The 27,958-nt window shown below is 62.2% G+C and overlaps 1 protein-coding gene and 1 long non-coding RNA gene across 7 annotated transcripts; both read left to right on the top strand.

The window, feature by feature from the left end:
• Positions 1-15,464: 15,464 nt before the first annotated feature.
• On the top strand, positions 15,465-18,873 carry LOC138062378 (uncharacterized). The gene is made up of 2 exons (XR_011136427.1): positions 15,465-15,894; positions 16,997-18,873. It is a non-coding gene; the product is annotated as an uncharacterized lncRNA (long non-coding RNA).
• Positions 18,874-20,516: 1,643 nt separating this feature from the next.
• Positions 20,517-26,199, top strand: CIRBP (cold inducible RNA binding protein). 6 transcript variants are annotated; one of them, XR_011136424.1, is made up of 8 exons: positions 20,517-21,138; positions 21,900-22,008; positions 22,091-22,197; positions 22,423-22,561; positions 22,648-22,732; positions 22,858-22,925; positions 25,272-25,370; positions 25,555-26,199. XR_011136424.1 is itself a non-coding variant. In XM_068920258.1 (7 exons), the coding sequence occupies exons 2-7, from the start codon at positions 21,906-21,908 to the stop codon at positions 23,362-23,364; spliced, it is 519 nt and encodes a 172-aa protein (XP_068776359.1). In that variant the 5' UTR covers positions 20,517-21,138; positions 21,900-21,905; the 3' UTR covers positions 23,365-24,091. The 6 variants fall into 6 exon arrangements, 2 of the variants coding, with proteins under 2 accessions (XP_068776359.1, XP_068776360.1); XR_011136423.1 differs by having other exon boundaries at positions 25,552-26,199; XR_011136426.1 differs by having other exon boundaries at positions 21,005-21,138; positions 22,861-22,925.
• Positions 26,200-27,958: the final 1,759 nt, after the last annotated feature.

The following is a 27,958-nucleotide window of genomic DNA, read 5'->3' as shown; positions in this document are numbered from 1 at the left end:
GAGGGTGAGGGCTGGGGGTCCCCTCCTCGCCCACCCCGGCCCCCGCAGCCGGCCCGCGTGCCTGGCCGCTGAGCTCACGGGGCCGCGGAGCCGGGGCAGCCCACCCGGCTGGGGCTGGGGGGCCGCGAGCCCCCCCCCCTCTTCATCCCATGGCGGGGTGGGGGCCATGGGGAGCCGGGCTCCGGCCGCCTGCCCTGGGGAAGGGCCGGCAGGGCCCCCCGAGCCCCCGCGCCCCCGCTCAGCGCCCGGCCGACGGCGTGCCCCCGCAGGGGTGCCGCAGCGAGGGGGGCGCGGGCCGGCAGCGTGCCAGGCGCCGGCGGGCGGCGGCAGGGCTGGCCGGGAGCGGGGCACGGCGCGGGCGGGCGGCGGGGGCCTCCGCCTGTTCACGCGGCCCGTGCGCAGCCCGGCTGACGTCCGCGGCGGCCCTGCCAGCCGGGGCCCTGCCAGGCGGCACGGTGCCACCGCCGCCGCCCGCGGACCCGCGCTGATGCTCGGGGCTGGCGCGCGGCGCCCGAGCCCTGGCTGCCGCTCGGCCCCCAGCCCCGGGGGCGCAGGGGCCGCGGGGGGTGCGGGGCCGCCCCGGGCCGGGCAGGGCCCCCCCGCCGCGCCGCGAGCCGCCGCGTTCGGCGAGCAGATGGGGCCCGCGCTGGGCTATATATAGCCCGTGGGACGCACAGGTAGCGATGCGTCAGTGCCGCGGGTGACGCAGCCGGCGAGCCGAGCAGCCCCAGCGCCCCGGTGACGGGCGCCCCTCCTCCCGGCGCGTTGCCCACATCCTGGGGCCGCGGTGGCCCCGAGCACCTGGACGGGTCCCGGCTGGCAGGGGCCGCTGCGGACGTCACCCGGGCTGCGCACGGCCACCCCGCCAGCAAAGCGCGGGCCGGTGGCGGCGCTGCCTGCGCCAGCCCCACGGGGCCAGTGTCCCCGATGCCCCGTCCTGCCCATGTGGCAGCATCTGCTGGGTGGCAGCCTGCAGCCGGCGGGCCCGGCCGGGGCTCTGTGTCCCTGCGCTCTGCGAGGTCCATGCCCCCGGGTGTGTGGCAGCCACACGGGGCGATACGGGGGCACGTCCTCGTCTCCTGTGTGCGTGTGTGAGCGCGCACGTGTGTGCAGACATGGTCTGTGTGCTCACGTCTGTGCAGGGCTGTGTGTGTCGCTGCATGGGCCTGCATGGCTCTGCACGCGTGGCTGCAGCCCTGCTGCCGTTATTGCAGCATGTGCCTGCGTGTGCCACTGCGTGCATGGCCGTGCCGGTGCTGTGTGCGTCCCTGCGTGTGTCATTGTGCGTGCCACTGCGTGCACGGCCGTGCCGGTGCTGTGTGCGTCCCTGCGTGTGTCATTGTGTGTGTCACTGCGTGCATGGCCGTGCCGGTGCTGTGTGCGTCCCTGCGTGTGTCATTGTGCGTGCCACTGCGTGCACGGCCGTGCCGGTGCTGTGTGCGTCCCTGCGTGTGTCATTGTGCGTGCCACTGCGTGCATGGCCGTGCCGGTGCTGTGTGCGTCCCTGCGTGTGTCATTGTGCGTGCCACTGCGTGCACGGCCGTGCCGGTGCTGTGTGCGTCCCTGCGTGTGTCATTGTGTGTGTCACTGCGTGCACGGCCGTGCCGGTGCTGTGTGCGTCCCTGCGTGTGTCATTGTGCGTGCCACTGCGTGCATGGCCGTGCCGGTGCTGTGTGCGTCCCTGCGTGTGTCATTGTGCGTGTCACTGCGTGCACGGCCGTGCCGGTGCTGTGTGCGTCCCTGCGTGTGTCATTGTGCGTGCCACTGCGTGCACGGCCGTGCCGGTGCTGTGTGCGTCCCTGCGTGTGTCATTGTGCGTGCCACTGCGTGCACGGCCGTGCCGGTGCTGTGTGCGTCCCTGCGTGTGTCATTGTGCGTGCCACTGCGTGCACGGCCGTGCCGGTGCTGTGTGCGTCCCTGCGTGTGTCATTGTGCGTGCCACTGCGTGCACGGCCGTGCCGGTGCTGTGTGCGTCCCTGCGTGTGTCATTGTGCGTGCCACTGCGTGCATGGCCGTGCCGGTGCTGTGTGCGTCCCTGCGTGTGTCATTGTGCGTGCCACTGCGTGCATGGCCGTGCCGGTGCTGTGTGCGTCCCTGCGTGTGTCATTGTGCGTGCCACTGCGTGCATGGCCGTGCCGATGCTGTGTGCGTCCCTGCGTGTGTCATTGTGTGTGTCACTGCGTGCATGGCCGTGCCGGTGTTGTGTGCGTCCCTGCGTGTGTCATTGTGTGTGTCACTGCGTGCATGGCTGTGCCGGTGCTGGTGTGTCCCTGCGTGTGTCATTGTGTGTGTCACTGCGTGCATGGCCGTGCCGGTGCTGTGTGCGTCCCTGCGTGTGCCGCAGCATGTGCATGTCTCTGCACACGTGGCCACGGCCACGTTGGGTGCATGGCCGCGTGTCCCTGCGTGTTTCGCTGCACGCGCACACCTCAGCGTGTGTGGCCGTGGAGCATGGCGGCGTGCCCCATGTGCGCGTGGCCGCGCGGTGGCCGGCCGGTGACTCAGCCCCCAGGCAGCCCAGGAATGCCCCCTCCCCGGCGCGGCGCGGGAGCCAGCCCCGTGTTGCAACGCGGTTTCCTTTGGCGGCCTTTGCTGGGAACGGGCTGTCCTGGGGCCGATGACAGCCAGGGCTGACCGGGGCCCTGCTGGGAAGATAAGGCGGTGCCACCCGGCCTCCATCCTGCCTGCTGGGAAGCGCCGGGCGTCATCGGGGCGAGGGGCCCTGCCGGGCTCAGGGCCGGGCACGGGGCCGCTTTCAGGGCTGGGGGCTTGGGCCTCAGAGGCGCCTGGCTCAGGCGTAAAGGGGTCCCATGGGGCCGGCCAGGGGTGCTGAGGTCTGTCCTGCCGGCAGGGCTCTGTGCGGGGCAACGGGGAGCTGCAGCCGGGGGGCACGGGGGGAGACGGGACGGGCCCTGCGCGGTGCAGGGACGCGAGTGGGGTGACCGCCCCACGGGGTGTGGGGCCAGGAGGGGGTGACAGGCCCTCGCGACACAGGGCCGTGAGCGAGGAGCCATCCCAGCGCATCACCCCTGCAAGAGGGCTTCTTGGGGAGCGGCCCAGGGAGGGGGCTGCCATTGCGGCGAGGCTGGCCGGGGCAGCCGTGTTTGGGGGGGTGGCCCTCGCCGTGTGGGTGCAGCTGTGGGTGTGGGTGCGGGTGTGGGTATGGGTGCGGGTGCTGGTGTGGGTGTGCGTGCGGGTGCCAGCCCCTCCCCTGCTGCCCCCAGGGCCCTGGGTCGAGTGCCCTCCCGCTCCGTGCCCGCACTCGCACGTCCCCTCCACCCCGGCAGAGCCGGGCCGGGTTTTGCCGCCCGCCGGGTGAAGCGGAGCCCCCCGCTCGGCTCCGCTCGGCTCCGTTCCGCAGCACGGGCCGGCGGCAAACCTCGGCCCGGATCGCTGGGCAGCCGTGCACCCCCCAGCCCTCTGCCCCCTTCGCCGGCTGCCCGACACCTCTCCGGGGCAGGCGGGCAGCGAGGGCAGAGGCGCACGGGGGGCACGCGCGGGTGGAGCCGAGGACACGCAGCGGGGCGGTTGCGCGTGGGACGCGCAGGCAGAGGGGGTGGCCGGGCCGGGCCCGGGGCCTCCAGCTCCGCTCCGCTCCGCGGTGATCCGCACCGAGCTTTCCGTGCCGCCCCCCGGGGCCCGCTCGGCGCCGTGCGCTCATTCATTCATGGATCCCGCCGCCCGCCGCGCGCGCCTGGCTCATTCATTCACGGCGGCGCGAGGGAGGCCCGTTGCCGTGGCGACCGCCCCGGCTCCCGCGGCGCTGGCAGCGTGGGGAGCACGAGGCTGCGCCCCGGCTGCGCCTGCAGCGCCGAGCAGCGCCGGGCTGCAGGGCTCGGGTGGGCCTGGCCGCGGGACCAGGGCAGGGGCCGTGCCGGGGGGCTGCTCCGTGTTCGCCTGGCTGCAGGGCCCCGGGGCGCCCCAGCCAGTGCGGGGCCCGGGGGCTCCTCCCAAGCCCCCTGCAAGCTCAGCAGCCCCGCGGCGGGGCTGCCCGGGGCTCTGGGTGGCAGGGCCGAGCCTGGCACAGTGACCGAGGCAGTGCCCGTGGGGTGATGGCGGTGCCCGGCAGCCGTTTCTGCCCCCCAGGCAAGGTGGCCCCTAGCCAGGGCTGTGTCGGGAGCCGTGTGCTGCGCTTGCCCAGCCAGATGATTTCAATCGGGGGGGGGGCCCAGCAGGGCAGGGCTTGCAGCCCTGCCTTGCAGGGCTTGCAGGGCAGCCTGCAGCAGCGGTGCTCCCGGTCTCCGGAGGCGCTGAGCCGAGACCACCGCTGTGGGCTGCCCGGGAAGCGAGCCAGGCAAGCCCCTGCGACGAAGCCGGCCAAGGGCGAGGGGCCGTGCGGGTCCCTGCCCCAGCCTGGGGTGGGCAGCGAGCACTGGGGGAGCCTGGCAGCTGTGGGTGCCCGAGAGGTGTGAAAAGCGTGTGTGCATGCACGTGTGTGAGGATGTGTCTGCCTGCCCACCCCCACGCAGGCGGCAGAGCAATATCCCCCGATCCTATATGTAAAGATGGGGGCAGATCACGCACACGCGTGTGCACACGTGTATCCACAGAGATACGTGCTTGTGCAGGCCTGAGCTTTGTGTGCACAGCCGTCGGCAGGCTCTGAGTGCCTGCACCTCCTGCTCTGCTGCAGCCGCCGCGTCCAGGCTCCGGCTGGGTGGCGAGGAGGGACGTTCACCAGGGCGCAGCGGTCCCGGGAGGGCGCTGGCTGTGCAGGTGCAGCGGTGCTGGGACGCTTGGGGCTGCAGCGCAGAGCATCTGGCGTGAAGAGCCGAGGTCGTTGGGTTCAGGAGAAGCTGCTGTTGCTGCTGGCGGGGGGCCCGGTGCGCTGCTGTCCTGTCCCGCGCAGGCGGGCGCGAGCCCGGTGTCGGAGGTGCACGCGTGCGCCAGGTAAGGGCACCGTGGCGGGAGGAGGGTGGGGTGGCTGCGTGCACGGCCCCGTGTTCGAGTGTCTTGCACACGTGTGCTCTCTTGCAGTTTGGGTCTGTGCAAGCGTCCAGGGTGTGGGAAGGCAGGAGCACACGCGTGTGTGTGTGCGCACAGGCGCTGGGGCTTATCTGTGCTTCGGGCATGTCTGCACATGGGGCCGCACACGTGCAGGCGACCCGCCTGTCCGCGCACGCAGCCCGCCGCGGTTCGCACGGCTACGTCAGCGCGCGTGCCCGCTCGGGCCGGGCGGGCGGGCGCACGCTCGGCGGGGCGCTCACGCGTGTGCCAGGGGGTTGCCCTCGCACGCAGCCGTGCGCACATCACCTCCGCGGCGGCCGCTGCGCGCCCGGCCCTGCGTCTCCGCGTTGCTGGGGAATGACTCACGGGGAGCAGAGGAAGCAGTGACTCAGTCCCGGATTCCTGCCGCTCCCATCCCCCTCGGCGCGCCGCCCTCCCTGCCGTCACCCAGCCACGTGGAGCCCGCCGCCCGCAGCCCCCTGCTCGGCGGCGCGCGGCAGGAGCGGGGCTCGGCGCCAGGGTGGCACCGCGCGCGCGGCGACTCAGGCCCCCGCGAGCGCTTAGGGTGGTGGCGGCTGCGCGCGTCCCCGGCGAACGCGGCGCGCCGCCTCCGGGCAGCGGCGCTGGGCGCTGGCCTGCGCTCCCGGCCGGGACGCCGCGGGCGCTGGCCGTCCCGCCCGGCCGGGCAGAGCCGGAGGCGCTGGGCTCGTCCCGGCTCCGCGCCGCGCGCTCGCCTGCGTGCGGAGCCGAGCGCGGCCCCGCGCCGGGCGCTGGGCGCAGGACGCGCTGCGGGGCACGGCCGCCCGCGGAGCTCGCCGTGAGTCAGAGCGAGGCGGAGCGGCCGTCCGGCGCGGGGCGGCAGCCCGTTCCCAGGCCCCGCGCGCCAGCATCGCTTTCACAATGACTCGCGGCCGCCCCGGCCCTGCCCTCCGGCCCCCTTTTCTGCTGAGCTCTCTCCTGGCCCCGTTCCCGCAGGTCGCCCCGGCCCGGCGGTGCCCACGGCCCCGGTGCCGCCGGCTGCGGGTCGCTGCCTCGCCTTGTGCTGGGGGAGTTTGCGCAAATCCCCTTAACTCTGCCCCTCGCGGACCTCCTGGCTCCCCGGGGCGCCGCTGGGTTGGCCCTGGCGGGGACAGCCGCGGGGCAGGGGCCGGGTGGGCGGCAGCGAGGGCCGTGCCGTGGGGCCGCGCGGCGGTGGCGAGCCCCCCGGCGCCCGGTGAGTCAGCGGCAGGCAGGTGGGGACCGCGCGGCCGCGCGCGCACCGCCGTCTAGGAATGACTCATCTGTAAACCAAACAAAGAGGCGAGCTCGTGCGAAGCTGCGCGGCCGCCGCGCTGGCCGGGGACGCGCCGGGGGAGCCTCCGCTCGGCCGCCGGCCCCGAGCCCCCAACCGGCTGGCGGCGGCTGCCGGGGCAGCAGCCGGAGCCGCAGTGGCCTGGCCGGCCGTGCGCGCCCGCCTGCGCCCGCGCTGCTGCCCGGCGGCTCTCGCGTCGAGGCGCCGACGCGCGTCCCCCCGGCATGGGCGCCCTGCGGGTTTCTCGGCAGCGGCGCCGCGGAGGCGCGAGGCTTTGCTGGGTGCCGCTCGGGGAAACGCGGCGGCGGCGTGAGAGCGAAGCAGAGAAGCCGCCCCCGGGCACGGCGCGCGGGTAGCGCGGCCCTGGGGAAAAGCCTCGAGAGCGGCTCTGCCTCCCGGGCGCGGGCACCCCGGGGCCCCCTCGCGCCGCGCCGGCTCCTGCCCCGCTGCCTGCGCCCGGAGCGGCCGCGGCCCCGGCTGCGAGCGCCGTTCCCCCGCGCCGCGGGATGAGGGTTTTTTTCCAACTTCCATTTTTCACGAGTCAGCAAGTTTCCGGGCAGTGCTGCGCTCTTTGCTGGGCCGGCAGACGGGGCGTCCTGGCGCCTGCGGGGAGGGGAAAGGCGGCTGGGCTCCTGGGGCGCCTCTCCCGGCCCCACGCCCGCCTTCGCCCTGGCCGCGGGACAGGGCACGTGGCGGGGTGCGAGGGCCGCCGGGCCGTGCCACGGGGCGCCGTCAGCCGGCTGCGCTCGGCGCTGTCCGACCCGTCTGGCAGCTGTTTGTCCTGGTCTTGTGCCCTCCCCGAGATGCAGTCAGAGGCTCTGACTTGCGGGTCCCATCTCTGTGCTGAGTTTTGTCCATTCTCAGCCCAGAGGAGCTTCCTTGGGGCCTTCTGCAGCACGGCAGAGCCCGCCCGGCCGTCGGCCCGCCGTGCCGGGAAGGTAGGGCGGCGCGGCTGGAAACAGGGTCACTGCCTGAGCGATTTTCCTCCTTCTCGCTGCTGCTGGCCTGCGCGTGTGCTGTGGCTTGGCGGGGGCCGGGCAGCGGGGGGGAGTGTGTGTGTGTGTGCGCGCGCGCGTGAGCAGGCATGCGCGGAGCCGCCTGTGACTAAGTGTGCCGTGAGGGCTGTGAAAGTGCTGAGCTGGCGTGAACCCGCCATCGGCGGCTCCTCCGCTGCAGCCCTTCCTGGCAGCGGCGGCTCGGGCACCGACGCGGGGCGCGCGGCGGCGGCAGCTCGCCGGGTGGGCGCTGACGCGGGCTCGTGCGCGGGCGGCATCGCGCCCGAGCTCGCCGGGCGCTCGGGCATCGGCCGCCTGGGTGCTCCTGCGTGCGTGACTCGGGTGCCCAGGCGGGAAAGCGGTGAGCCCCAGCTCGCGCCCCGCCAAAGCCGCCCTCGGGCCGGCCCGCCGCGCGGGAAGGGGCTCTGCGCCGGGGCCGGAGCCCCGCGGCGTCCCCGCTCAGCGCGTCCCGCCGGGGCCACGTGCCGAGCCGGCGGCGCACCAGGAGCAGAGCGTCACCGGACAGCGCTTGCTCCCGGCCGGGCGTCCCGCTCCCCTTTGGCCCTCGGCGTCCCGCCGGCGGGCGCTGCGCCCCAGGCGCCGGCCCGGGGCAGAGCGGGGAAGGGGAGCTGCCCGCTTGGAGCCAGGGAGCCGCTTCCCCTCCTGAAAGGCCCCTCTCCCGGCCCCCGGCTGCGCATCGGGGCCCGCGGCACGAGACCCGCTGTCCCCGTCCCCGACAGCACCCTGGGGTGCGGCACACGGACCCCCGACAGCCGCCGGCGCTCAGTGGGGCAAGGGGAGGAGCTGGGAAAGCTGGCAGGGAAGGGGTGTATGGAGGCGCTGGGCTCCCCAAACCCCCCGTTTGCAGCCCCTCTGGGCTCCTCAAACCCCCCATTTGCAGCTCATCTGTGCTCCCCGAACCCCCGGTTTGCAGCCCTTCTGGGCACCCCGAGCCCCCCGTTTGCAGCCCGGCTCTGCAGCACTTCCAGGACGCCCGGGCAGGGCGGGCACGAACCCTTTATCTTTGCCCGGCCTCGGCCTCTGCTCTCCAGCAAACGCCCCCGGCCGCCCCCGCGCAGGCGGGTGCTGGGAGCCGGGAGGCCCTGGCAGAGCCGGGAGGGGGCTGGGGTGACCGGCAGGGTGCAGCGGGTGCCCGCAGGGACGTGAGCAGGGCACGGCACGGGCAGGCACCGGGGGGGGGGCCGCACCAGGGGTGCGCTCTGTGCAACCACGGCCTGCTCCAGCAAGCGTGCACGCGCCCTGCTTCGTCTTGCACGCGTGCGTGCACGCTGCACCCTCCGGGCACGCACGCCTGGGCAGCGGCCCTGCAGACACGCACAGCCCCCTCCCGCCCGCCGGCCCCCCGCGGCCGCCGTCTGTCCCCTGCCGCGGCCCCCACCAAACTCCTCCTCTCCCTCCCCGCGAGCGTTTCCCCGCAGTCGTCTCCATTGATAAATCCGCAGCGTTGCCACGGAGACGGCTGCAGGCGGGCGCCGGGCCGGGCGCAGCAGCGTGGGCGCAGAGCCCGCCGGAGGGGCTGGCGCCGTGCCCACCCGTGGGGCCGGGGCCGGTGCACCACGCCGGGGCGCGTGGGCCACGGCCGGCCGGGGTAGGTGCAGGCGCGGACCCACACCTGTGCACACGCGTGTCGGGGTGCGTGCCTGCGCGCGTGCGTGGGTCCCGGGCGTGCAGGCACGCACGCGATGCCGCTTGGCCGGTCCAGCGCGTGCGCCCCCAGCGCGGTGCCCAGCAGCCCCGGAGCCCTGGCGGGGGGCCGGGGCGCCCCGTTCGCTCCCCGCCGTGGGAAGCCTGCGCCCGGTGCGCCACGGCGTGCAGCGCTGTCGTTGCAGCTCCTCCAGCTGCGAACACCCAGCCTCGCTCCTCCTGCAGCCCCGCGGGGCCGCGAGGGCTCGGGGACCCCGGGCGCAGCGGGCAGACACGGCCCCAGGGCTGTTGCAAAAGCAACCAACCCCCGTGGGGAAACTGAGGCATGAGGAAGGCGTGTGATTCACCCCGGAGCAGACAGTCACTTGGGGACGGGGCGAGAGCTCGCAATGCTGTTGCCGCTGCGTGCTTGTGTGTCCTGCCGGCAGCAGCGCGAGCGCGTGGCTGCGCGTGCGCTTGCACGCGTGTGTGCGTGCTGGAGGCCGCGGGAGGTGGGCCGCGCGTGGGGCGGCGCTGCATGTGCCTGCAGGCCGGGATCTGCGCGCGTCCCCATCGGCCGTGCCACGGGCTCCGGGCTCAGCTGTGCACACGCCTCTGCGCGTGCACAGCTGCGTGTGATGCCGAGCGTGTGCACATGCGTGTGTTCGCACGTGCGCGTGCACCTGTGTGCGTGCACGAGGGCATGGGCATGCACGCACGTGTGGGCGCGCACGTCTCCAGCTCCCTGCCAGCCTGCCCGGGGGGGGCGGGAGCTGGGCCCCCCCGGCGCTCCGGGGGTCCCGGCACCGTTTCCATGACCGGCGGCGGGTGACGTGCGCGGCGGCGGGGAGGCAGCCCCCGCGGCGGCGCGCTGGGAAGCCGCCAGCTCCCGCAGCCCCGGCCCATGCTGCGGCCGGCCTGCAGGGTGCAGCGGAGGGTGCTGGGTTCCAGGGCAGGATCAGCCCCAGCTGCCAGCCGGGAGCTGAGGACAAACCGCCCCCCCCCGGCCGCAGGGCTGGGAGCTCGCCCGGGCGCTGGCCCGGCCCTGGTCGCACGGCGGGGCCCGAGGCAGGGTGATGGGCTGGTGCGGGGCACACGCGTGGGGCGCCGGCTGGCAGGATCCGTGCCGTGCGCGAAGCGTGGCTGCCCTCTGCTGCCACCGCCACGGCAGTGCTCAGCACCCTCCGGCGCCGCCGGCCGGCCGGCCGGACAGACCGCCGGCCGGACAGACCGCCGGCCAGCGGAGGGTGGCCGGGGAGCGGCACGGCGGTGGTGGGAAGCGGGGGGCAGCGCGATGCCAGCGCGGCCGGCAGCCCCCCGGGGTGTCACGGTGCACGGGGCCGTGGGGGCCGGCGCTGTGCCCCGTGGCAGCCCCCGGCCCAGCCCGCGGCCCCCCGCCGGCCCGCGCGCCCCGTGGGGCTGGGGGCGAGGGCCGGGGCGGGGGTGCAGGCTGCAATGGGGGGCGGGCGCTGGCGGCCCCCCCGTGGCGCCGCGCGGGGGGCGGCGTGCCGGAGCCGTGGGCGTTGGAACAGGAACCGCGGCCCCCGCTTCCCGGATCTCGCTTTGCTTTGCTTGCTTGCCTTTTTTTTTTTTCCTTTTTCCAAAACATGAACTATGCAGGAGGGGAAGGAGGGGGTGGAGGGAGGGGCGGCCGCAGGGCCCCCGGCCCCCGGGGCCACCTCCGGCCCTGGGCAGCGCAGGGGGGGGGCCGGGCAGCTGTGTGTCCCGGAGCCCCTCGTCCCACGTCTGGGTGCATCGTCACCTCGCCGGGCGCCCTCCCGCGCGCCCCGAGCCGGGGGGCTGCGCCGGGCTGCTGCTGAGCAGCCGCGGGGCCCGAAGGGTCCCCACCTGGCGTCAGGGACGGGCGGCGGGACGGCGGCGGGGGACCAGCGGGCGAGCAGCCCGCCGGACGGGCCAGCCCCGGTGCCCAGGCGGCGGCGGCAGCGCCCGCGGGGTCTGCAGCGTGCCGGGGCGCAGCGAAGCCGGTCCCCCGTCAGCCCCGCCGTCGCCTGAGCAGCGGGGGGACAAATATGGGGCTGGGGCTCCCAGCTCCCCGCTCAGCTCTGCGGTGCCCGAGGCCCAGCGTGACTCATCACACGAGTGCTATTTACTGTCCCCTCTCCTGCCTGACCTGTATTTCCCCGGCTCGCTCCGCGCCCCCCCCTCCTGGCCCGCTTCCTGCCCCCCATCTCCCGTGGACGCTCGGCGCATGCCACGCTGGCCACCCACCGCTGGGCAGGGGCGGCAGGCGGGAGCCTGCGTCCCCCGGGGGCTTTGCACGGCTCCCGACTTCAGCAGGCCCAGGGCAGGCGCGTTGCCGGCTGTACCCCCCCCGTTCCCAGCCGTAGCCCCCGTTCCCAGCCCCGCATGCACCGTGCGCAGTCCCGCAGCGCTCCTAGGAGAGGGACTGGTTTGGACCTGCCCCAGCCCGCGGGGGGCTGCATTCGGCTGGGCTGGGGGGGGGGGGCGCATTGCCACGTGCCTGTGCACCCGGCTGTCCCCCCCACCCTGGCAGATGTTTGCTCCTTCCCACAGCCCATTCCCATCCCCATTCCCGTTCCCATCCCCGTTCCCGTTCCCCTCACGCTCGCGGGGCGACAGAGCCCCTCTTTGTCTGCGGAGCCGCCTGCGCCGAACAATAGCGGCCCCGGCCCTTGCTGCGGGAGCAGGGCGTCGAGCGCGGGCAGGGGGCTGCGCGCCGGCCCCTGCTCCCCGCTGCACGGGGGCAAGCCGGCGCCACGCGGGCCGCCGCGGCGCTGCGAGGGGAGGGCGAGAGCAAGCGACGGGGCTGCACAACTGCTTTTAAAAAAAATGAGATGCACACGTACGCGTGCACACACACGCGCACAGACACGCACACACACACGCGTGCAAACACCCCCCCCCCCGGCTCCTGTTTGCAGCTGGAACAGAATTACCCAGCAGCTGGAAAGGGATTAAGCAGCATCACTTGTGCTCGTTTGCGTGGCTTTAAAAGCAGCCGGGGGAGGGGGGCGGGGGGGCTGCAGCCCTGGGGGTGGGGGCTGGTCTCCTGCCCCTGCCCGCTCTCGGCAGCTTGTCCCGGTCCCCGGCCGGGGGGGCAGCGGGGTCTCTCCCACCCTCCACGCCGCGCTGCCGTCGCAGCCCATCGGGAAGCAGGTCACGTCCGGCTCCGAGCGCAGCCCCTGCGCGCCAGCGATGCCGAGGGAGAGCCTCTCTAATTAGCCGGCCTCTCTAATTAGCTGCCCGGCCGCAGCTTTCCAGCGTGTTCGGAGGCTTGGCCAAAAGGGGCTCGGCTCGGGGGGGTTCCTGCCAGGACGGGGCGCGGGGGAGCTCGGGGCCCTCTCCCTCGCCCTGGCGGGAGGCAGGCTGCACCCTCCTCCTCCTCCTCCTGCTGCTGCTCCTGCTCGCCGCCGCACGCCAGCGATGCGGAGGGGCCGGGGGAGCGCAGCGCGGGGGGCTCGCGCCCGCGCCGCTCTGCTGGAGGCCCTGCCTCCCGCAACGAGGCACCGGGGGCTGCACGAGCGTCGGGGTGGGGGCACAGCCGGCTTCCTGCAGGAAGCACCCTGAGGTGCCCCGCGCCGTGGGGCCGGGCGGCCCCCGCGCAGATTTACCCCCTGCCCGAGCGCCAGGGCCCCTTGGCCATTATCCGCCTGCGTGAGAAAGACCCCACCTTGCCCCCGGGGGGGGCAGAGCTGGGAGGCCCCGGGAATCGGCTCTTTGAACAAGCGTCCCCTCCTGCCAAGAGCCATCTGCGGGGAGGACAGCTCCACAATGCAGAGGCTTTAGCACCAAGGTAACGGCGCAGCGGGGTGCGGGGGCCCCGGGGCCGCTCGCCCCCCCCCCCCCCCGGCGCTGCCCGGCTGCTCGAGGCGCGTTGCACGGGCCCTCAGCCCTGGCAGCACGAATTTCAGGTGAAGCAGAGTCAGGCTGTAATTGCAAAGACAAAGGATGCTCGGGTCGGCCGTGCGCGCGCGGAGCGCTCGCTGCCGCCCCGGCCCCGGGAGCTGCCCCGCTCGCTCTGCCTGGCGCCCCGGGCCGGGCTCGCGCCAGAATCGGCCGCTCCCTGCAAACGCGCAGCTCCCTGGCGGGCCCGAAGCTGCTCGAGGCAGACGTCGCCTCTCCCTGCCTTGTTGGGGGCAGAGGGGGGATTTTCCTAACTTCTTCCCCTGCCCTAAGGGGGGGAAAAAGGAGTCGCGTAGCCGAAAGCCGTGTGCAGGGCCAAGAGGCGGCGGGGAGGGAAAGTGACCCAGACAGGCAGGAATCTGATCCGCTGCCGTTGCTAATTCCTCCCCTGCAGCAAGGCGAGCGCAGAGGGCCGGCGGCGAGGTTGGGTTACAGTCTGGCTCCTACGGCTGCCGGAGCGGGGAGGCGCAGGAAGGGGGACGGCGCAGCATGAGCTCATGCGGTGCAGCGGCCGCGCGCTCCCGCAAGGGCGCAGGAACGTTCTGGGCGCCCGGAAACGTGGATGCTGCAGTGACGGGTTTCTGCGGCCGTGGCTGTGCCCGCGGCGCCGCGGCCGGGCTCGCCGTGCCGTGCCGCTCCTTGCGGCCGCAGCATCCCAGCCGCGGATGCCCAGGCGGTTCAGCTCCCCCCTTCGCGGGCAGGGAGGGCGATGGAAGCACGCGGTGCCTCGCTGATGGCCGCCCAGCCGCGGAGAGGCGGCCGGCCCCGCCGCGCAGCGCTGCAGAAACGCCGCTGGGGCGGCCTGAGCGGCCGCGCGGGGCTTGGAGAAGCGCCCGCTTCCGCGGGCGTCCGGGCTGGCTCCCGGCGGCGCGTTTCAGCTCCGCAGTGTCCCCAGGTGGAGAACCTGCGCTCCCGGCAGTTCTTTCCCCTGCGGATCAGAGATCAACATCTTCCCCCATCCCCACCCCTCTGTCCTGCGAGGTCACTCGGTGGGTTCACGGTGGAAGTTTGTTTCTTGTGTCCTTGGGCAGCATCTCCCGACCTTAACAACTGCTGCGCTGCAAGTGTGCTTAGGTGATGATTAATGAGAGCTTGTATAACTGCGATGGGTGTTTAAAGCGGCTGGTAGGTCGGCAGGAGTGAGGGTGGGAGAGAGAAACGCATGCGTCTCAGTCAGCCTGCTGCTTTTTCCACACCCCGAGTCGCTGCGTTTTGCCCTGGGGACCCCGAGAACCCCCTTCTGCAGCGGCTGCGGGGTGGGACGGGGTGTGGGGAGGGGGCCGGCGGGAGGCCACCGGCCGCGCCGGGCCAGCATCTGGCGCCGCAGAAAGCCGGGAGTCTTCCAGATGTTCCCGAGGCTCCTAAAGGGGATTCGAGAACTGCAGTCGCCGCAGAGGCAAAGGGCAAAGCTGGTGCGCTTCAGCCCCCCGGCAGCCTGGGGACGCAGCTGGGGGAGGCTGAGCTGCGCGTCCTGCCAGCCCCAGGGACGGGGGCCGGTCTCGCTGCCGCCTGCAGCAGGTTAAGGGCTGAGGTTTGCTCCGGGCGAGGACGGGAGTGAAAAGCCGCTCCGGCCTCCGTGCAAATCCCTGCCGCGGCGGTGGCAGTCGGACGCCAGAGCCGGCGTGCTCTGCAGCCTGGAAAGCGCCAGCCGGCTGCCCCGAACGCGCAGCCTGCAGGGCGGAAGGGCCGGGGGTGAGCGGGACCGCGCCGGCGGCAGCGCGCTGGGCGACGCGGGGGCCGCCCGCTTCCCCGGGCTGCGCCGCGCCCCCGAACGCGTCCTGAGCCTCGGCAGCTGTGACACCGCACCTCTGCTCGACGTTTGGGCAGATCCTGGTGGTGGGACAATAAGGGGTTTAATGTGCCGTAATCTGTTCCTAATAAAACTGCTTCCTGGAGCCAAGCGGGTTGCCTTGGCTACCACATGCTATTTTTGCCGTCACCCCGACCTCAGTCTGGGTGCGCGGCAGCCTGGCCCTGAATCCGTCCCGGAGGCGCGGGGGGCTGCGCGGGGCCGTGTCCCAGCGCGGCACGGCCCGGGGCGCGCGCCGGCCGCTGCCCTTGCAGTCTCGCCATCCTCGCCAGGCACAGGCCTGCGGGCTCCGCAGGAAGGGGGAGAAGGGAAAGGCGAGAGCTAACCCGGGAGCTGCTTGCGCCCCTTCCTCCAGGGCCGCCCGGGCAGCCCAGCGCAAGGGGAACGGGCTCCGTCCCTCAGGAGACCTCTCCAAAGGAGCTGGATAAGCAACTCCGCTCCGAGCTGGGCTGTTCCCCCTCGAAAGCCTTCCTCCAGCCCTGGAGCGGTATCTCTTCAGCCCCTTGGCCCGGGGTCAGCGTTCCCCACCGCCCGCTCGCGGCTGCTGAGCTCCCGGCCAGCAGCAGGCAGGGCTGTAACTCGCGGCGGCGATGCCGTCGCGTCCCGCAGCGCCCCGCCGAGCGGCTGGCGGACCCCTGCCCGCGGCCCGCTCCGTTGCCCGCTCTCGGGTGTGCAGTGACCGACCCTCCTGCGAGGGAGCTGCGCTGGCCCCAGGGTGCACTGAAGCCCGCTCGTTTCCCGGTGCTCAGGTTTGGGTATGCCCTACGCTGCTGTAAAAAAACCCTCCCTTCTTGCCTTTTGGCAACGCGTGCCAACCCAGATTTCTTGCAGCTTCTTGCAAGCCTTGCTGTGGATCCGATTCCTTCATTCGTTATTGCTTTGTCCTATAACTTAGTAAACCCCAGTCACGGTAAATCGCAGAGGAAAATGCAGCAGCAACGTTTCTTGCCATGGCAACAGCATGATTGCGTCAGGGTTTTTCAAACTGCAAAGCTGGATAAGCAACTCCCTTAGGGAAAGTAGCGAGAGAGAAGGGAATATTTTCGCCTGTGGGCTTAGGGGCTGCCAGTTCCAGGATTCAGAACCGAGGGGACGTGGATGCTGAGCCCAGGGCCGGCGCCGTGAGCGGCCGCGCAGGGGGCGCGGGGCGGGCGAGAGATCCTGCCGCGCAGAGGACGGCTCTGCCTGCTCCCCCTGCTTCCACCACAGCTGCAGGCAGCCCCGAAGGCTTCCTGCCGCCAGGCGTACGCGAGCCCTCGGCCAGCGGAGGTCAGCAAGGACGCGTCCCCGCTATGCAAAAGATGATTCTGCCCGTGGCTTTGGTGAGGGGCAGGATGAAGGCCCGGGGGGGGGGACGGACCCCGGTTCAATCCAGCCTCGCATTCCCTCTTTCCCTGCAATCCCAGCGAAAACAAAGAGACGGAAGGAGGCTCCTCGGCCGCGCCGCCGCCGGGGTTGGTGCCGGACAGCTGTGCCCGCCTCCTCCGCCCCCTCCAGCTGTGCCCCTGCCCGCTGCCTCCGCGGGAAGCGGGGTCCCCAGCGCTTTTCTGAGCGCAGCGCGAGCCCAGGCGACGTGGGTATTTTTGTCCCCTTTCCAGTCCTGCCGTCGCAGGGCTTGTGCGAGTCGGAGCGCGGAGAAGCAGGCGGTGATACCATCAGAGCCACAGCCAGGCGTTTTGGTGCCCGGTCGGCCTCTGCCAGCCGTCCCCGTGCTCCTCCTCGCCCCCTTTCTTCCCCGCGTCCCTCCTGGGAGCGCCTTTCCCCAGCCCTCGCCCGAGGCCGGCGTCAGCAGCTCCCGGAGGAATTCGGGTCTGTTCTCTCCGGTTTGGAAAGCTGATCACAGCGGCGCCTGGGGCAGACGCTTCTCCCGCTCTGCCCCTGGCTCTGGGCGCAGGCTACGGGAGCAGGCGGGCTGCGCAGCAAGTTTGTGCTTGGTTGCTGTGTGGCTCTGGGCAGATGCCAAACTGCTCTATCCCGTGGAAAATGGCTGTGATTACAGGGTGAGGCCAGCCTTAAAGGACTGGAGAAAGGCCCCTACAAATACAGGTAATAAATGTTGCCTAGCGGAGGTCCCTCGAAGAAATCCAGCTGTTTGCATCCATCCTGCAAAGGTCCCTTGGAGGCCAGGGGGGGTGCTGAGTACTAGATTTGGAAACCGTGACTGAGACAAGGACGTTACAGTAGGCTTTTTAGCACTCCTCTATCGATGCTCCCTGCATGTGGCACTAAAAGCTGCTGTGCTGCTGGAAGGAGACTCTTTTAGGACGTAAGTACTATCATTTTATATGCTACAATAATCTCTGTCACCGGAGGTTTTAAAGAAATGGGTGAGACAAATATCTGCCAGGAATGGGGTTGCTTGAGCCAACAGACAAGACTGGTCCCTGAGATCCCTCCAGCTTCTTGTGATTTATGATTTAACAGTTATCAGACACTGAAGTCCACAGTCCAGAGGAGCGCAGCATTGTGCTAAGAGCCACATGAACACATGGAGAGATGGCCTCTGCTTCGGAGAGCCTACAGGTCAAGGCAGCTATTTGCAGCTGCGGAAGACGCAACAGCACTTCCACCGCATCAGGTCACTTTAACTACAGTTCTTTCTTGTCGGGCGACCGAAAGGTGATTGAAAATGTGCCTCAGCTGGATAAAACAAATGAACTCATGCTCTGTCCTGAAATTTGTGCAGGGGCTACTTGAGCATCTAACCCACAGGCAGAAACAGCGCAAAAGTTAACGCTGAGCACCGTTTTCTTGCTTTACCTTGTCGAGAGTTTTGGGATCCTCAGGTCAGGAGTTGTGCAAATGTCAGTCATTGCTACAGAAAGGTTACCTCTGGTGACATGTATCACGTCTGTTATGCTTCATTGCCTAATTACTGCCATAACAACACGTGAAATCAGCCGGGACAGTTATTGACTGGCATACACTGCCCGCGCTGGTTTCAGCTGTAGTTTTGCGGTGCTTTTCTGGTACGCCAAGAGATTTTCCTGTGCTGAATCCCTCCCGGAGCCCATTGTGCCGGGGACAAACTCATGACAGTGCCCAACAGGTGAAAGCTCTGGCCACGTGGCCGCTGCAGCCCACTTGTTTACCAGCTAAAGTGACACACGCGGCTTCTAATGCCCTGGATCAGACAGGGAGGAATAAGCAGAACTGGAGCACGTGAAGCCTCCTGAGAGCACCAGAACTGGGACAAGCGAGTGGAGGCAGCACAGGAGATCTTGATTTGATCTGTTTCTCACCTTGTTTAATAGTGTAACTTCACTGGTTTCAAAGGAAAAGCATGAATGCACCCAAGTGAGACCGGAATCAGGTCTTCGGCTTCTGGGGCCCAATCCAGCTGCTGCAGAAGAGAGCTGGGATCTTTCCATTTACTGTTAGAGGAGCCAAATCAGGCCCTGAGGGCCAATGCTCAGCGGTGAACAGAGCTACGCGTCTCTGCACAAGCCTTTGGTCCTGGTAGGACCCAAATTCCATTGAAACTGTACATAAAAGATTAACTGTACTATTTTAAAAACACTTAACACGCACCGGCTTTGCAGGAGAAAAAAGTACGATTAAAAATAACCGTGTTTGTCCCTTGACGTTTGCGGTACTGACGGCCTTAGGAATATGCAAGCAGCTACAGCGCTGCCTCCTCCCCTTCAGCATCCCCAGGGCAGCCGTGCCGTGTCCTACCGCCACTCACGCCGCTCCCTGTCTCCGCTTGCAAAATGGCTCCATGCGTCAAGGTCACTTTACCCGCCCTCATCGTGAACCAGAAATGCTTATGTTAATACGTCCCTAATTTAATCAAAATGCCATGCTGGGGATTCAAGCTCAGGGCTGAATTGTCTTTTTCAAGGGCAAAAATTGACTTGCGATCTCAGGTGGCACACAAGTCCTCTCTCCTTGCCTCTCCCGTCCTTTGACATGACTGGTGCACCGGTGGACCACACAGTGTGATGCAATATTAGGTAGAATTAAAAAATAACCCAGGCTTATTCAACATTTTAAACGCTGAGTTTAAAATACCTACTTCCAATCAGGAAACAAAATTTTTTTTTTTTGGTAAAAAAATATTGCAATATCTTATCCTACCTTCACAGCTTCATCTTGTTTTTAATTATTGCTCTAATATTTTGAGTGCTGAACCTTTTATTTTCCTTTTACTGCAAAGCATCTCAGACACACTTAAGTACCAATAGATTATATATAACATATATAATAATTTGTATTATTAATGCTGTTAATTTCTTCTCTGGACTGGAAAATTAGTTCATTTTTTCATAGTTTTACCAGTAAGAAGGTAATAATAGTAATAGATTGGTGCCTCATCAATATATATATTTTTAATGCGCTTACTAGTACTTGAGCTGTAGCCAGTAATGCACGGTGGTGGAGCATGCTGTTGTACCCTGCTGGTGCTGTATGTTTGGCGAAACGACCAACGCTTTAGTACCATAACATAAAATCCGCAATGTTCCATTATGAAAGCTGTGCTGAGGAGTAATGAAACAGCTATTTTTGAGTGTACAGCAGTACAGATTAGGGCAGAGTGCAATACTGAGATTCTTCTGTATTTCATAATTACTATACCTGCTTGTGTACAAAACAAACAATCTTTTCCCTGTAGATCGCAAAACGGGTAACATCAAATCAGGGAGGAAAAGTCCAATTTCCTTACTCTGAGAGGCAGGGAAGGAGAGTACTCCCTGCTTTCACATAACAATAGTGGGCAGAAGACTCCTTTGCATTTCACTATGGCTCTTTTCACTCTTCCTGTCTCGGCACTCAGTTAGGAAATCAATCGCATTATTTGGGGGGGGGGAAAAAAACCCAGCCCTGACTTAAATACCGTATGCTATTTAAACAGCGGTTCCGACCAAGACTGCTCTGAGCTCTGGGACCAGAGAGGCGATGGGAGGGAGGCAGGGGTGCGCGTATGTGCGCACCCTCTTCTCCTGGTGCAAACTGCAAACAAAATTACCGACTCCTTTGCAGTACAATTCCCCACCTCACTTCACAGATCCAGTTTACACGGCGCTGATCCTGCTGCCGAGTAGAGGGGTAGGTGACGTGGCCTCCAGGACCCGTCCTAGCCCTGTTTTCTTCCAGCTCTTGTCCGTATGCCGCCGTTTTCCTCCTGCGTCTTTTCCTCTCGGCCGTTTTTAAATAGCATCCTACATCATGGCATAGTTGAGCCAAGACTGTAGCTTTTCTAGGAAAGACTGGGGAATTGTGTTTTCCTGTGCGTTTTAAAGCAATGCAGTCTCTTGAAGAAACGTGTACCTGTGTCGGACAGCTTCTTGTTTGAACTGGGAAGTTTTTAATGCTAGAGATATACTTACCTTATAAAAATCCCAGGGTGGGCTTTTAGACGTTTCAATGGAAAATGGGCTGAGCAGAATCCTTTCTTTTTTTTTCCCCTCCCCTTCACAAAACCATTTATGCTTGGGAACGGGTGATGGGGCGGCTTTTAAAATTAGTTGTGCCATGCTCTCAGGAGTACGCGCGGGGGGTGTCGAGTCACCAGGACCGCGCTTCAGAGGAGGAGGCTGCTTTGCTGTAGCCGTTATTCACCCTGCACACGCCGCGAGAGCCGGCCGGGGAAGGTGAAGTCGCGGCGTAACCCTTGGGCAGGACGCGGAGGGCGGCCGCCCGCCGAGGGGACGGACGGCGCGCCTGGGGGTGACGAGGACGCGGCGGCCCCTTCCTCTGCCGCCTGCCCGAGGGGCCTCCGCTCTCCAGAGAGCGGCTCGGGGAGGGGGGCGCTTCGCCCCGGCCTCCGAGCGTCGGCCTGGTCGCTCTGCTACGACGGATCCTGCCGTCATCCCACAGAGCCAACAGGCCGCCATGCCTGCGCGGGGTGGGGGTGGGGGGGCAGGCTGCCCTCCCTCAGCAAAGGGAACACGAGAGGGGCCCTGAGGTGGGGGCACACTGGGAAAGCCGAGCCACCGCCGGTGAGCACCGCCCGGTGCGGGCTGCGCCCCGCCGGGAGGCAGCGCAGGCTGCAGCGCTCGCCGCCCAAGATGGCGGCCGCCCCCTCAGGCGGCCCCTTTGTCTGCAGCAGCGGCGGCCGCCGCATTGCTGAGAAGGGCGCGAAACTGGGGCAGCGCGGCCACGCCCCCTCCCCGTGCGGGCCGCGAGGGGGTGTGGCGGAGGGGGAAATGCGACGGGGGCGCCCTCCAGCCAATCAGCTGCCTCCACTTCGTTTCTTCTCACAGGGGCTCTGCTGGCCAACGTTCTCCGAGCTCCCAACCAATCAGAGCCGCCCTCCACGCCCCACCCCCACGTGGGAGTAAGGGAAGGAGGGGGAATGCAGCGTTTTTGTTTTCACTCCCTCCTCCCCTCTCCCCCAGTCGGGCCTCATGAATATTAATAAGCTCCAGGCCAATCAGGTGGCGGAGCGGCGGCAGCGCTTTGGTCTCGTCACTCGCCCCGCCTTGCGGTGGGGCAGTATTTGCATATTCATAAGAGGGGCGGGGCCGAAAGCGGGGGTTTATAAGCCGCTGCCCCGCCAGCCTCAGCGTACATCGCGCTGAGACTTTGAAGTGCTGTGTGGACCCTTCAGCTCCAGAATACTGGTAAGGAGCCTGCTGGGGTGCTCGGGCGGCGGCCGGGCCGGGCTGGGCTGGGGAGGCTTGGAGCGCCTTAGTCAAGGGGAACGCGTCCGAGAAGCAGCGGGTTTGCTACCGGGGGGGAGCCTGGGGCGGGGGGCGCCTGTCCCGCGGCCCCGCTGTCTTTCGAGGTTGTGTAGTGAGCCTAGCGAAGGCGTTGTGGTTGCTCGCTGCGTGTGTGCGCTGTGTTGGGGGGGGGAAACCAGGGGGAGGGGTGAAATGCGCCTTCGGAAACAAAATGGCGACTCGCCTCGACGGTGCAAAATGGCGGCGGGTGGGAGGAGGGGCGTCGCAACGCGCCTGCGCCAAATGGGCGGAGCGCGGAGGGAGGAGCGGCGTCTCCGGGGGCGGGGAGGGGGGCCTGGTGGCCGGGAGGCTGCGCCTGTGCCCCGCGGGGCGCGCATGCGCGGGGCGGGGCGGGCGGCTGCAGGCAGGGCCGGAGCCCGCCGTGCCGGGCGAGCCCTCTGCGCGCCTCCGGGGAGGTGGCTTGGCCCCGGGTGAGGGCGGATGTGGTGGGTAGCTGTGCTCTCCTTCGTAACCTGGATGTGGCTCGGTTTTTCCAAGAGAAAGCACTTGGTCCTCCGTTCGGGTGCTCCTTTGTGGTTTGCAGCGGTGGCTCGCTGAACCGAATGAGCGTGCGTTGTTTAAGAATGCTAGGCTGCTGATCCAATGTTTTGGCCCTTGCGGAAATATTTCTTGGTTTAACGGTGGGTACGTTGACTTTACAGGACAAAATGGCATCCGATGAGGGGAAGCTCTTTGTTGGCGGTCTGAGTTTTGACACCAATGAGCAGTCATTGGAACAAGTCTTCTCTAAATATGGACAGATCTCTGAAGGTAAGATCATCATAATTAGCTGTGATGTTTTCCATGAATTTTCTAGATTTCCTGGGTGCTCATGTTCTTTTTTTCTTTGTAGTCGTTGTGGTGAAAGACAGAGAGACTCAAAGATCCAGAGGTTTTGGCTTTGTTACTTTTGAAAACATAGACGATGCTAAAGATGCAATGATGGCTATGAACGGAAAGGTAAGGAGACTTTGGAATTTCTTTCCTGATCTCTCAAGGAATAAGAGGAGCCAGCAAAGCGTGTTCCTGTTCAGTGAAATGATAGAAACTCAGAGGGAACACATACATAGCGCTTGAAAACTAATTTACTTCTGTAGTGGGCTATACCTTAGTTGTAACGCTGAACGAAAGGCTTGTTGTTCAACATTGAAATACCAAGTTGGTTTATTTTTCTTTCGACTTTAGTCTGTAGATGGACGTCAGATCAGAGTTGATCAGGCTGGAAAATCATCAGAGAACAGATCTCGTGGATACAGAGGGGGGTCTTCTGGGGGCAGAGGCTTTTTCCGTGGAGGCAGAGGTCGGGGCCGTGGCTTCTCTAGAGGTGAGCGTATGTAAAAGATCAGTACTTATTGATAGGATAATGGTAGCTCTCAGCATGCTAAAATAAACTCCTTGCATCTGTTGAAGGAGGTGGAGACAGAGGCTATGGCGGAAGCAGGTTTGATTCCAGAAGTGGAGGATATAATGGCTCCAGAGACTACTATAATAGCAGGTAAACCCACCGCAAATAGGGGTTCTTTTGCAAAGCGCTTGGAAGTCCGCTGCCTGTTTGACACATGTCAAGAGGCTCCACGAACAGATGAACAAATATAATGCATGTGAATGTATTTTTAACAGCAGGAGTCAAGGTGGTTACGGCGACAGGTCTTCAGGAGGATCCTACAGAGACAGCTACGACAGTTACGGTAAGTCTTAGTTCAAATGGGAATGACGAGTATGTTGCTGTAGGAACTCTCTAAACCTTCTCACCCTGTACTGAAGTCTGGAAATACTGTAAGGCTCAGTTGGACTGTACCACTATTTTTGTTCTTGCCCGTAAGAACCAATCTGTCAAGCCTCGGACGTGGTTGTGCCATTTAAATTTCTAATTTGTAATGCATGTGTAGGAGTTGCTTGGATCTAAGGCAAAGCAAGTTTTTAACTACATTCCTCAAGCTTGAGACTAAGACAAAACTCAGATGCCCTAACAAACTTTAATCAAGGGTGGGGGAGTTCTCTTAAGACATAGCGAACTAGCATTAGCTTCTGAAATAATGCAAGGGAGTAAAATGCTGGAACTTGTCTATGCTTCAGTGCCTTTACAATTGTGCCTGCTTCTTGTCCTCAGCTACACACAACGAGTAAAAATCCTTCCTGACTCAAGATCGTCCTTCCAATGGCTGTATTTATAAAGATTTTTGGAGCTTCGCTGAAATCGTTATTGTGTAGTACATCTACTTGTATTTTCACTTTTGTAGTATTATCAGTTCTAATCTTGTCAAACACAGCCTGACAGCTTCTGATATAAGATGGTCTAATTAGACTTTTCTTTAAGAAAGCTCTGCTTTCAAGTGTTTTTAATCTTTTTTGAAAGCACTTCAGATTTTATTTTATCCTTCATGATGAGCCAAGGTGTTTTTTTAAAGTTGTGAAGTTGGGGCCCCAATTCAGTTTCTTTTGAGATAGAAAGGACCTTTAATTCAATGTTCACTGGAAGCTGAACAAGCTGTGGACTTTTTTTTTTTTAAGTGCATTACCTTCGTCTTTTGTAACATTCCTTTAGTGTAGCAAGGTAGGAATGCAGCCTGGGTACAAATTGGAAGGCAAACCACCTTGATATATCTAAAGAGAAACTTGCTTGTATGTTCAACTTGCATAACGGTATTTTTACTGTTGTAATGATGTAAATTACCCAGAAATAGACTTGCAAACTTACCATAAAAGAGGTTCTTGAAAATGTTTATTTATATTGTCCTTTTTTACTGGAAGAAATATGCATATTCCATTGATATTGTATTTGAAGTGGTAAAGGATTCTTGTATACAGTTTTCTTTGGCTTTACGAAGCCTATTAAAAGACCGTCTGAAATGAACTCTGCTCCTGACATTTACATTTCATTGCACAACACAATCCTTGAAGATGAAGAACAGACTAAGTAATAGAGGATGCCAGAGGAGAAGATTAGCGATAGTATTAGAGCAAACCAGATTTATTGACCAGTTGCTAGAATTTAATCTTTACCAGTCTTGACATGTGAATACCTTCAACATACTTTCACATAAGAATAGTCAAACTTGTCTAGAGGCAGACTATTGAAAGTATATGCCTTACGGTATTCTAATACTCAAAGCCTAAGTCAGCAAAGGTCAAGGGAATGCTAGCTGGCCGCTTAGGTTAATCAATGTTTCCTTAAAATAAAGCAGACATTGAAAAGCTGTAGTAAAGAATCAGTCCTTTGGTAACTGGACTAGTTACTAGCTTGACACGGTGTTCGATGGTAGGTAAATTGCCGTAATTAGCTAGCTTTGTCATTGCCTTACAAGTTCTAAGAATTCTTTGCTAGCATATGGAAACTGCAGTGTCCTTGGAGAAAAGAAGTGTTGTGCCTCCAACAGAAACCTCTGAGACGAAAGCTGCTCTCTTGGCTAGTTCATATGTGGAAATAGTCCTGTAATTCGAGGTAACTCCTTTTGCTCATGTCCGCATCCTTCCTCTTGTTGAGAGCTCATTTGAAAGTCTAATGTACCTGTGAAATATTCCTTTGGCAATTTTGGTCAACTGATGGAAAAATTAACCCATGCCTTATGCAATCTTTGGCTTGTGGCACAACTTCAGTTCCACAGATCAGAGTTGGGCATGCAGTCATGTCTTGCTAGTAGGTACGGAAGCAAGATGGGAAACAGAATTCCCTGACTTGATATGTTGTTCATCTATTGAGAATCTTCCTAGACTTCATTAAGTTGCTCACTTAATTGTAGCTTTCTTTGCCATCCTACTTGTTGCCATTAACTTTTTCCCATAGCCCACACTTCCTAAGCAGCCATGTCAAAGTGGTTAACTCTCTGCTTAGGGATCAAATGATACATTGGCTGGCATATCAAAGGCATCAGCCAGCCCTGGAACAGTTTTCCCAGACTGTGCTTCTGTGATGTGGTGGGTTCAGCGAATGGCTTGTGAAACCCTCGTATATGATGTGACTTGTGTTGGGGGAGGTGGGTGGCAATGTAAATTCTCTGCTTGATATTATTATTAATGCGTATTTGCTTTGGCAGGCTGAAGGGAAGATGGACATTCAACACTGAAGCCGAAGGGGAATTCGGAGAAAGCGCGTTCATTCCAAGAAAGCATCAAGACTTGAGTTCGCCGAGCAGGTAACATCTCTCTGTTCAGTCTGTCCCTCGCCCCAGTAATTCTTCCTGAACCGTAAGGTTTGGCTCCCTACTACTGTTGTAACAGTACTATTTTGTAAGAGCTTGTCTTTGCTATTTCCTAGATGAGAACTTTGCATGTTCTTTCTGTGTCTGTAAATTCACTATCTTTATTTTATTTCAGCAGTGAACTGCATCGGAGAAGACCAAGAAGGACAGCTATTGATTGGAGTGGAGAAGAACTTTTGAGCAATGTTGTTACTGTTTTTTATATAGATCAATTGAACAAACGAGTCAAGATAGAATAAAATACTGGAATATGGAAAAAAAGAATCTCTGTAGTACTTTTGTGAGAAAACATTAGAATAGTAGGTTGTGGCTAAGGCATAGAATAGAAAGAAGAATAGAAATCTGGTTACTTGGTGTGTTGCCTAGATTTAAAAAAAAAAACTTCAAAAATGCTGCTCTGGTCGGGGAGGTGGATAGTAAGGGTAAGCTGTCTTTATGAGCGAGTTGGAGGGAGAATTTGCGTTGCATCCTTGTAACCTTGAGCTGAGTGGCCTAGTTGCTTCACTACAGTTTTGTAGATGCAGAAACCAATGCAAGTACATCTGAAAAGAACTGTTAGATGAGCAGTTATATAAACATGGAATCAGTATTGTTTGTTCAGAACAGGAGTAAGCTGTTTTTGCCAGTTTGAAATGGTAACAAACACAAAAGTTTAATTTGCATTTGAGTGCCAAAGCTGTTTTGAACTTGGATAAGCAATAATCTCTGTTTTCATACACATTAGTCTAATTAAAATTAATGCTTTTTGCTGATAAAAATGAAATGTGATGTTTCTGCAACTCATTACAGTGGTTACACGTTCCCAAACAACATTATACTTCTCAGATGGCACATAGGATTGGTCTGTCCTGCAATCAGTGTTTTCTGTGTGTTTAAGCACTTGCCTCAATATAAAGTTGGTCCAAGGTTCCGATCTATACTAAGTTGCTACTTGTAACTCAGAAGCAAACTTTACGTTTCTAGGATAACTTAGGTTAAAAATAAGTTTCATTAACTCCAGTTTGAAAAGTAACCATCTGGTATTAGCAAATACAACTCTGGTCTTTTCCATGGTGTGGAATTCTCTAGTGGGATAACTTGATCAGGTGAAAAGTAATAGGTGATGAAAGATGAGAAGTGAAACAAGCCAAGGGTTGAAGCAGTACTGAGCCATGCAACTCTCCAGTTGCAATTAGATGTTTCAGATGGATGACTGGAACATGAGGACAACAAAAGCTGAGTAGGAAATCTGCTGCTGCAGAAACAGTCAACAATTGTCTTGGGCCTTGTTAGGAGGAAAACAGTTGAGTATGGCATAGTTACCTTGTACAAAATTATTTGGTTTGACTCTTCACTTAATGAAAAGGTACATAATAAAGAAGTCCCCTTTTGGAAATGGGGAAAACTAGCAAATAAATTTTGAAAGCTTTTGGTGCGCACTAGTGGTTGCGCGGTCTTGCTGGAAGTAGGGTTGGGGGTTTGTAGGTAACAAGGTAGTAACTAGTTTGACTCATTTCAGGAAGATGCTTTGTATAGAGTGGAGTGGGGGAAATATGGAGCTGCCTGAAGAAGAGTTAGGAATAGAGCTGCCCAGATCCTAGCAGTTGGCAAGTTTTAAAACCTCAACATTTATTTGTGTGTGTGTAGCTAATGCACTCCAGATATTTGCCTGTTAACTGCAAAGAGCAGCTGTGTAGTTGGAATGAATCCTAGTAGTCTGAATGCAAAATTCAACCTAAGATTGAATGTGCACAAGCCACCACTTGGAAAAATTTCAATTTTGTAGTCATTTCCTTTGGTTTTTATGGAATAGGATGGCTAATAAAAAGACATCTTGCCACCTTTCCTAACTAGGAGATGTCACCTTTTATTCCACGATGTATGTTGTATTCCTTGGAGGCGAGTCTTGCAGGAGTAAAAGCACTTTGGCTGTGCATGTTTAAGGTTCCTTATCAGTACTGCCGTTCTGTTAACTTGCAGCTTTGGTTGCCCTAGCCTGGATTCAAACCAGGTCTTACCTTGTGGCTCTTACCTGACCATGGCTCACACAGTTCATGCATTGTGCTACTGAAGAGGAAAGATGTTCTTTCCCTTGTTCTGTAGAGGGGCAGGTAAGGGTCAGAGCAAGGGAATTCAAATTTCCTTACAGGAAGTTTGCACTCTGATGCTGATGAAATATTTAACTTTTCTCTGGTCTATTAATCTTTACACTCTAATAAACTGAAAAGTTAAATGATGTATGCCATATTTAATGTTTGTATTTAAAGATCAAACTCTCTAACCAATGTTCTGTTGAACTGGGTTTTCTCCTGCCTAAGTTTAAGTCCTGTCTTCAAAATGAACCATCAAAAAGGTAAACTGGCAAGATAAATTGCCCTTTTCCTTCTCTTCTGTATGTGACGAATATTTGTTCTTAATTTTTTCTGCTTGCCACCAAATCCCCGTATTGCTGGCTTGTAATGAAGTCAGATGAGAGCTGGTTGCCATTGAATTTCACCGGTTGGTCCTTGACTCCATCTCTTGCTGGCCTCACGTTACAAGTA

The sequence above is a fragment of the Struthio camelus genome, chromosome 26 (genome assembly GCF_040807025.1).
Source record: "Struthio camelus isolate bStrCam1 chromosome 26, bStrCam1.hap1, whole genome shotgun sequence".
Classification (NCBI taxonomy): Eukaryota; Metazoa; Chordata; class Aves; order Struthioniformes; family Struthionidae; genus Struthio; species Struthio camelus.
Note: the sequence above shows the minus strand (reverse complement) of the source record. Positions and strands in the feature narration are given on the sequence as shown.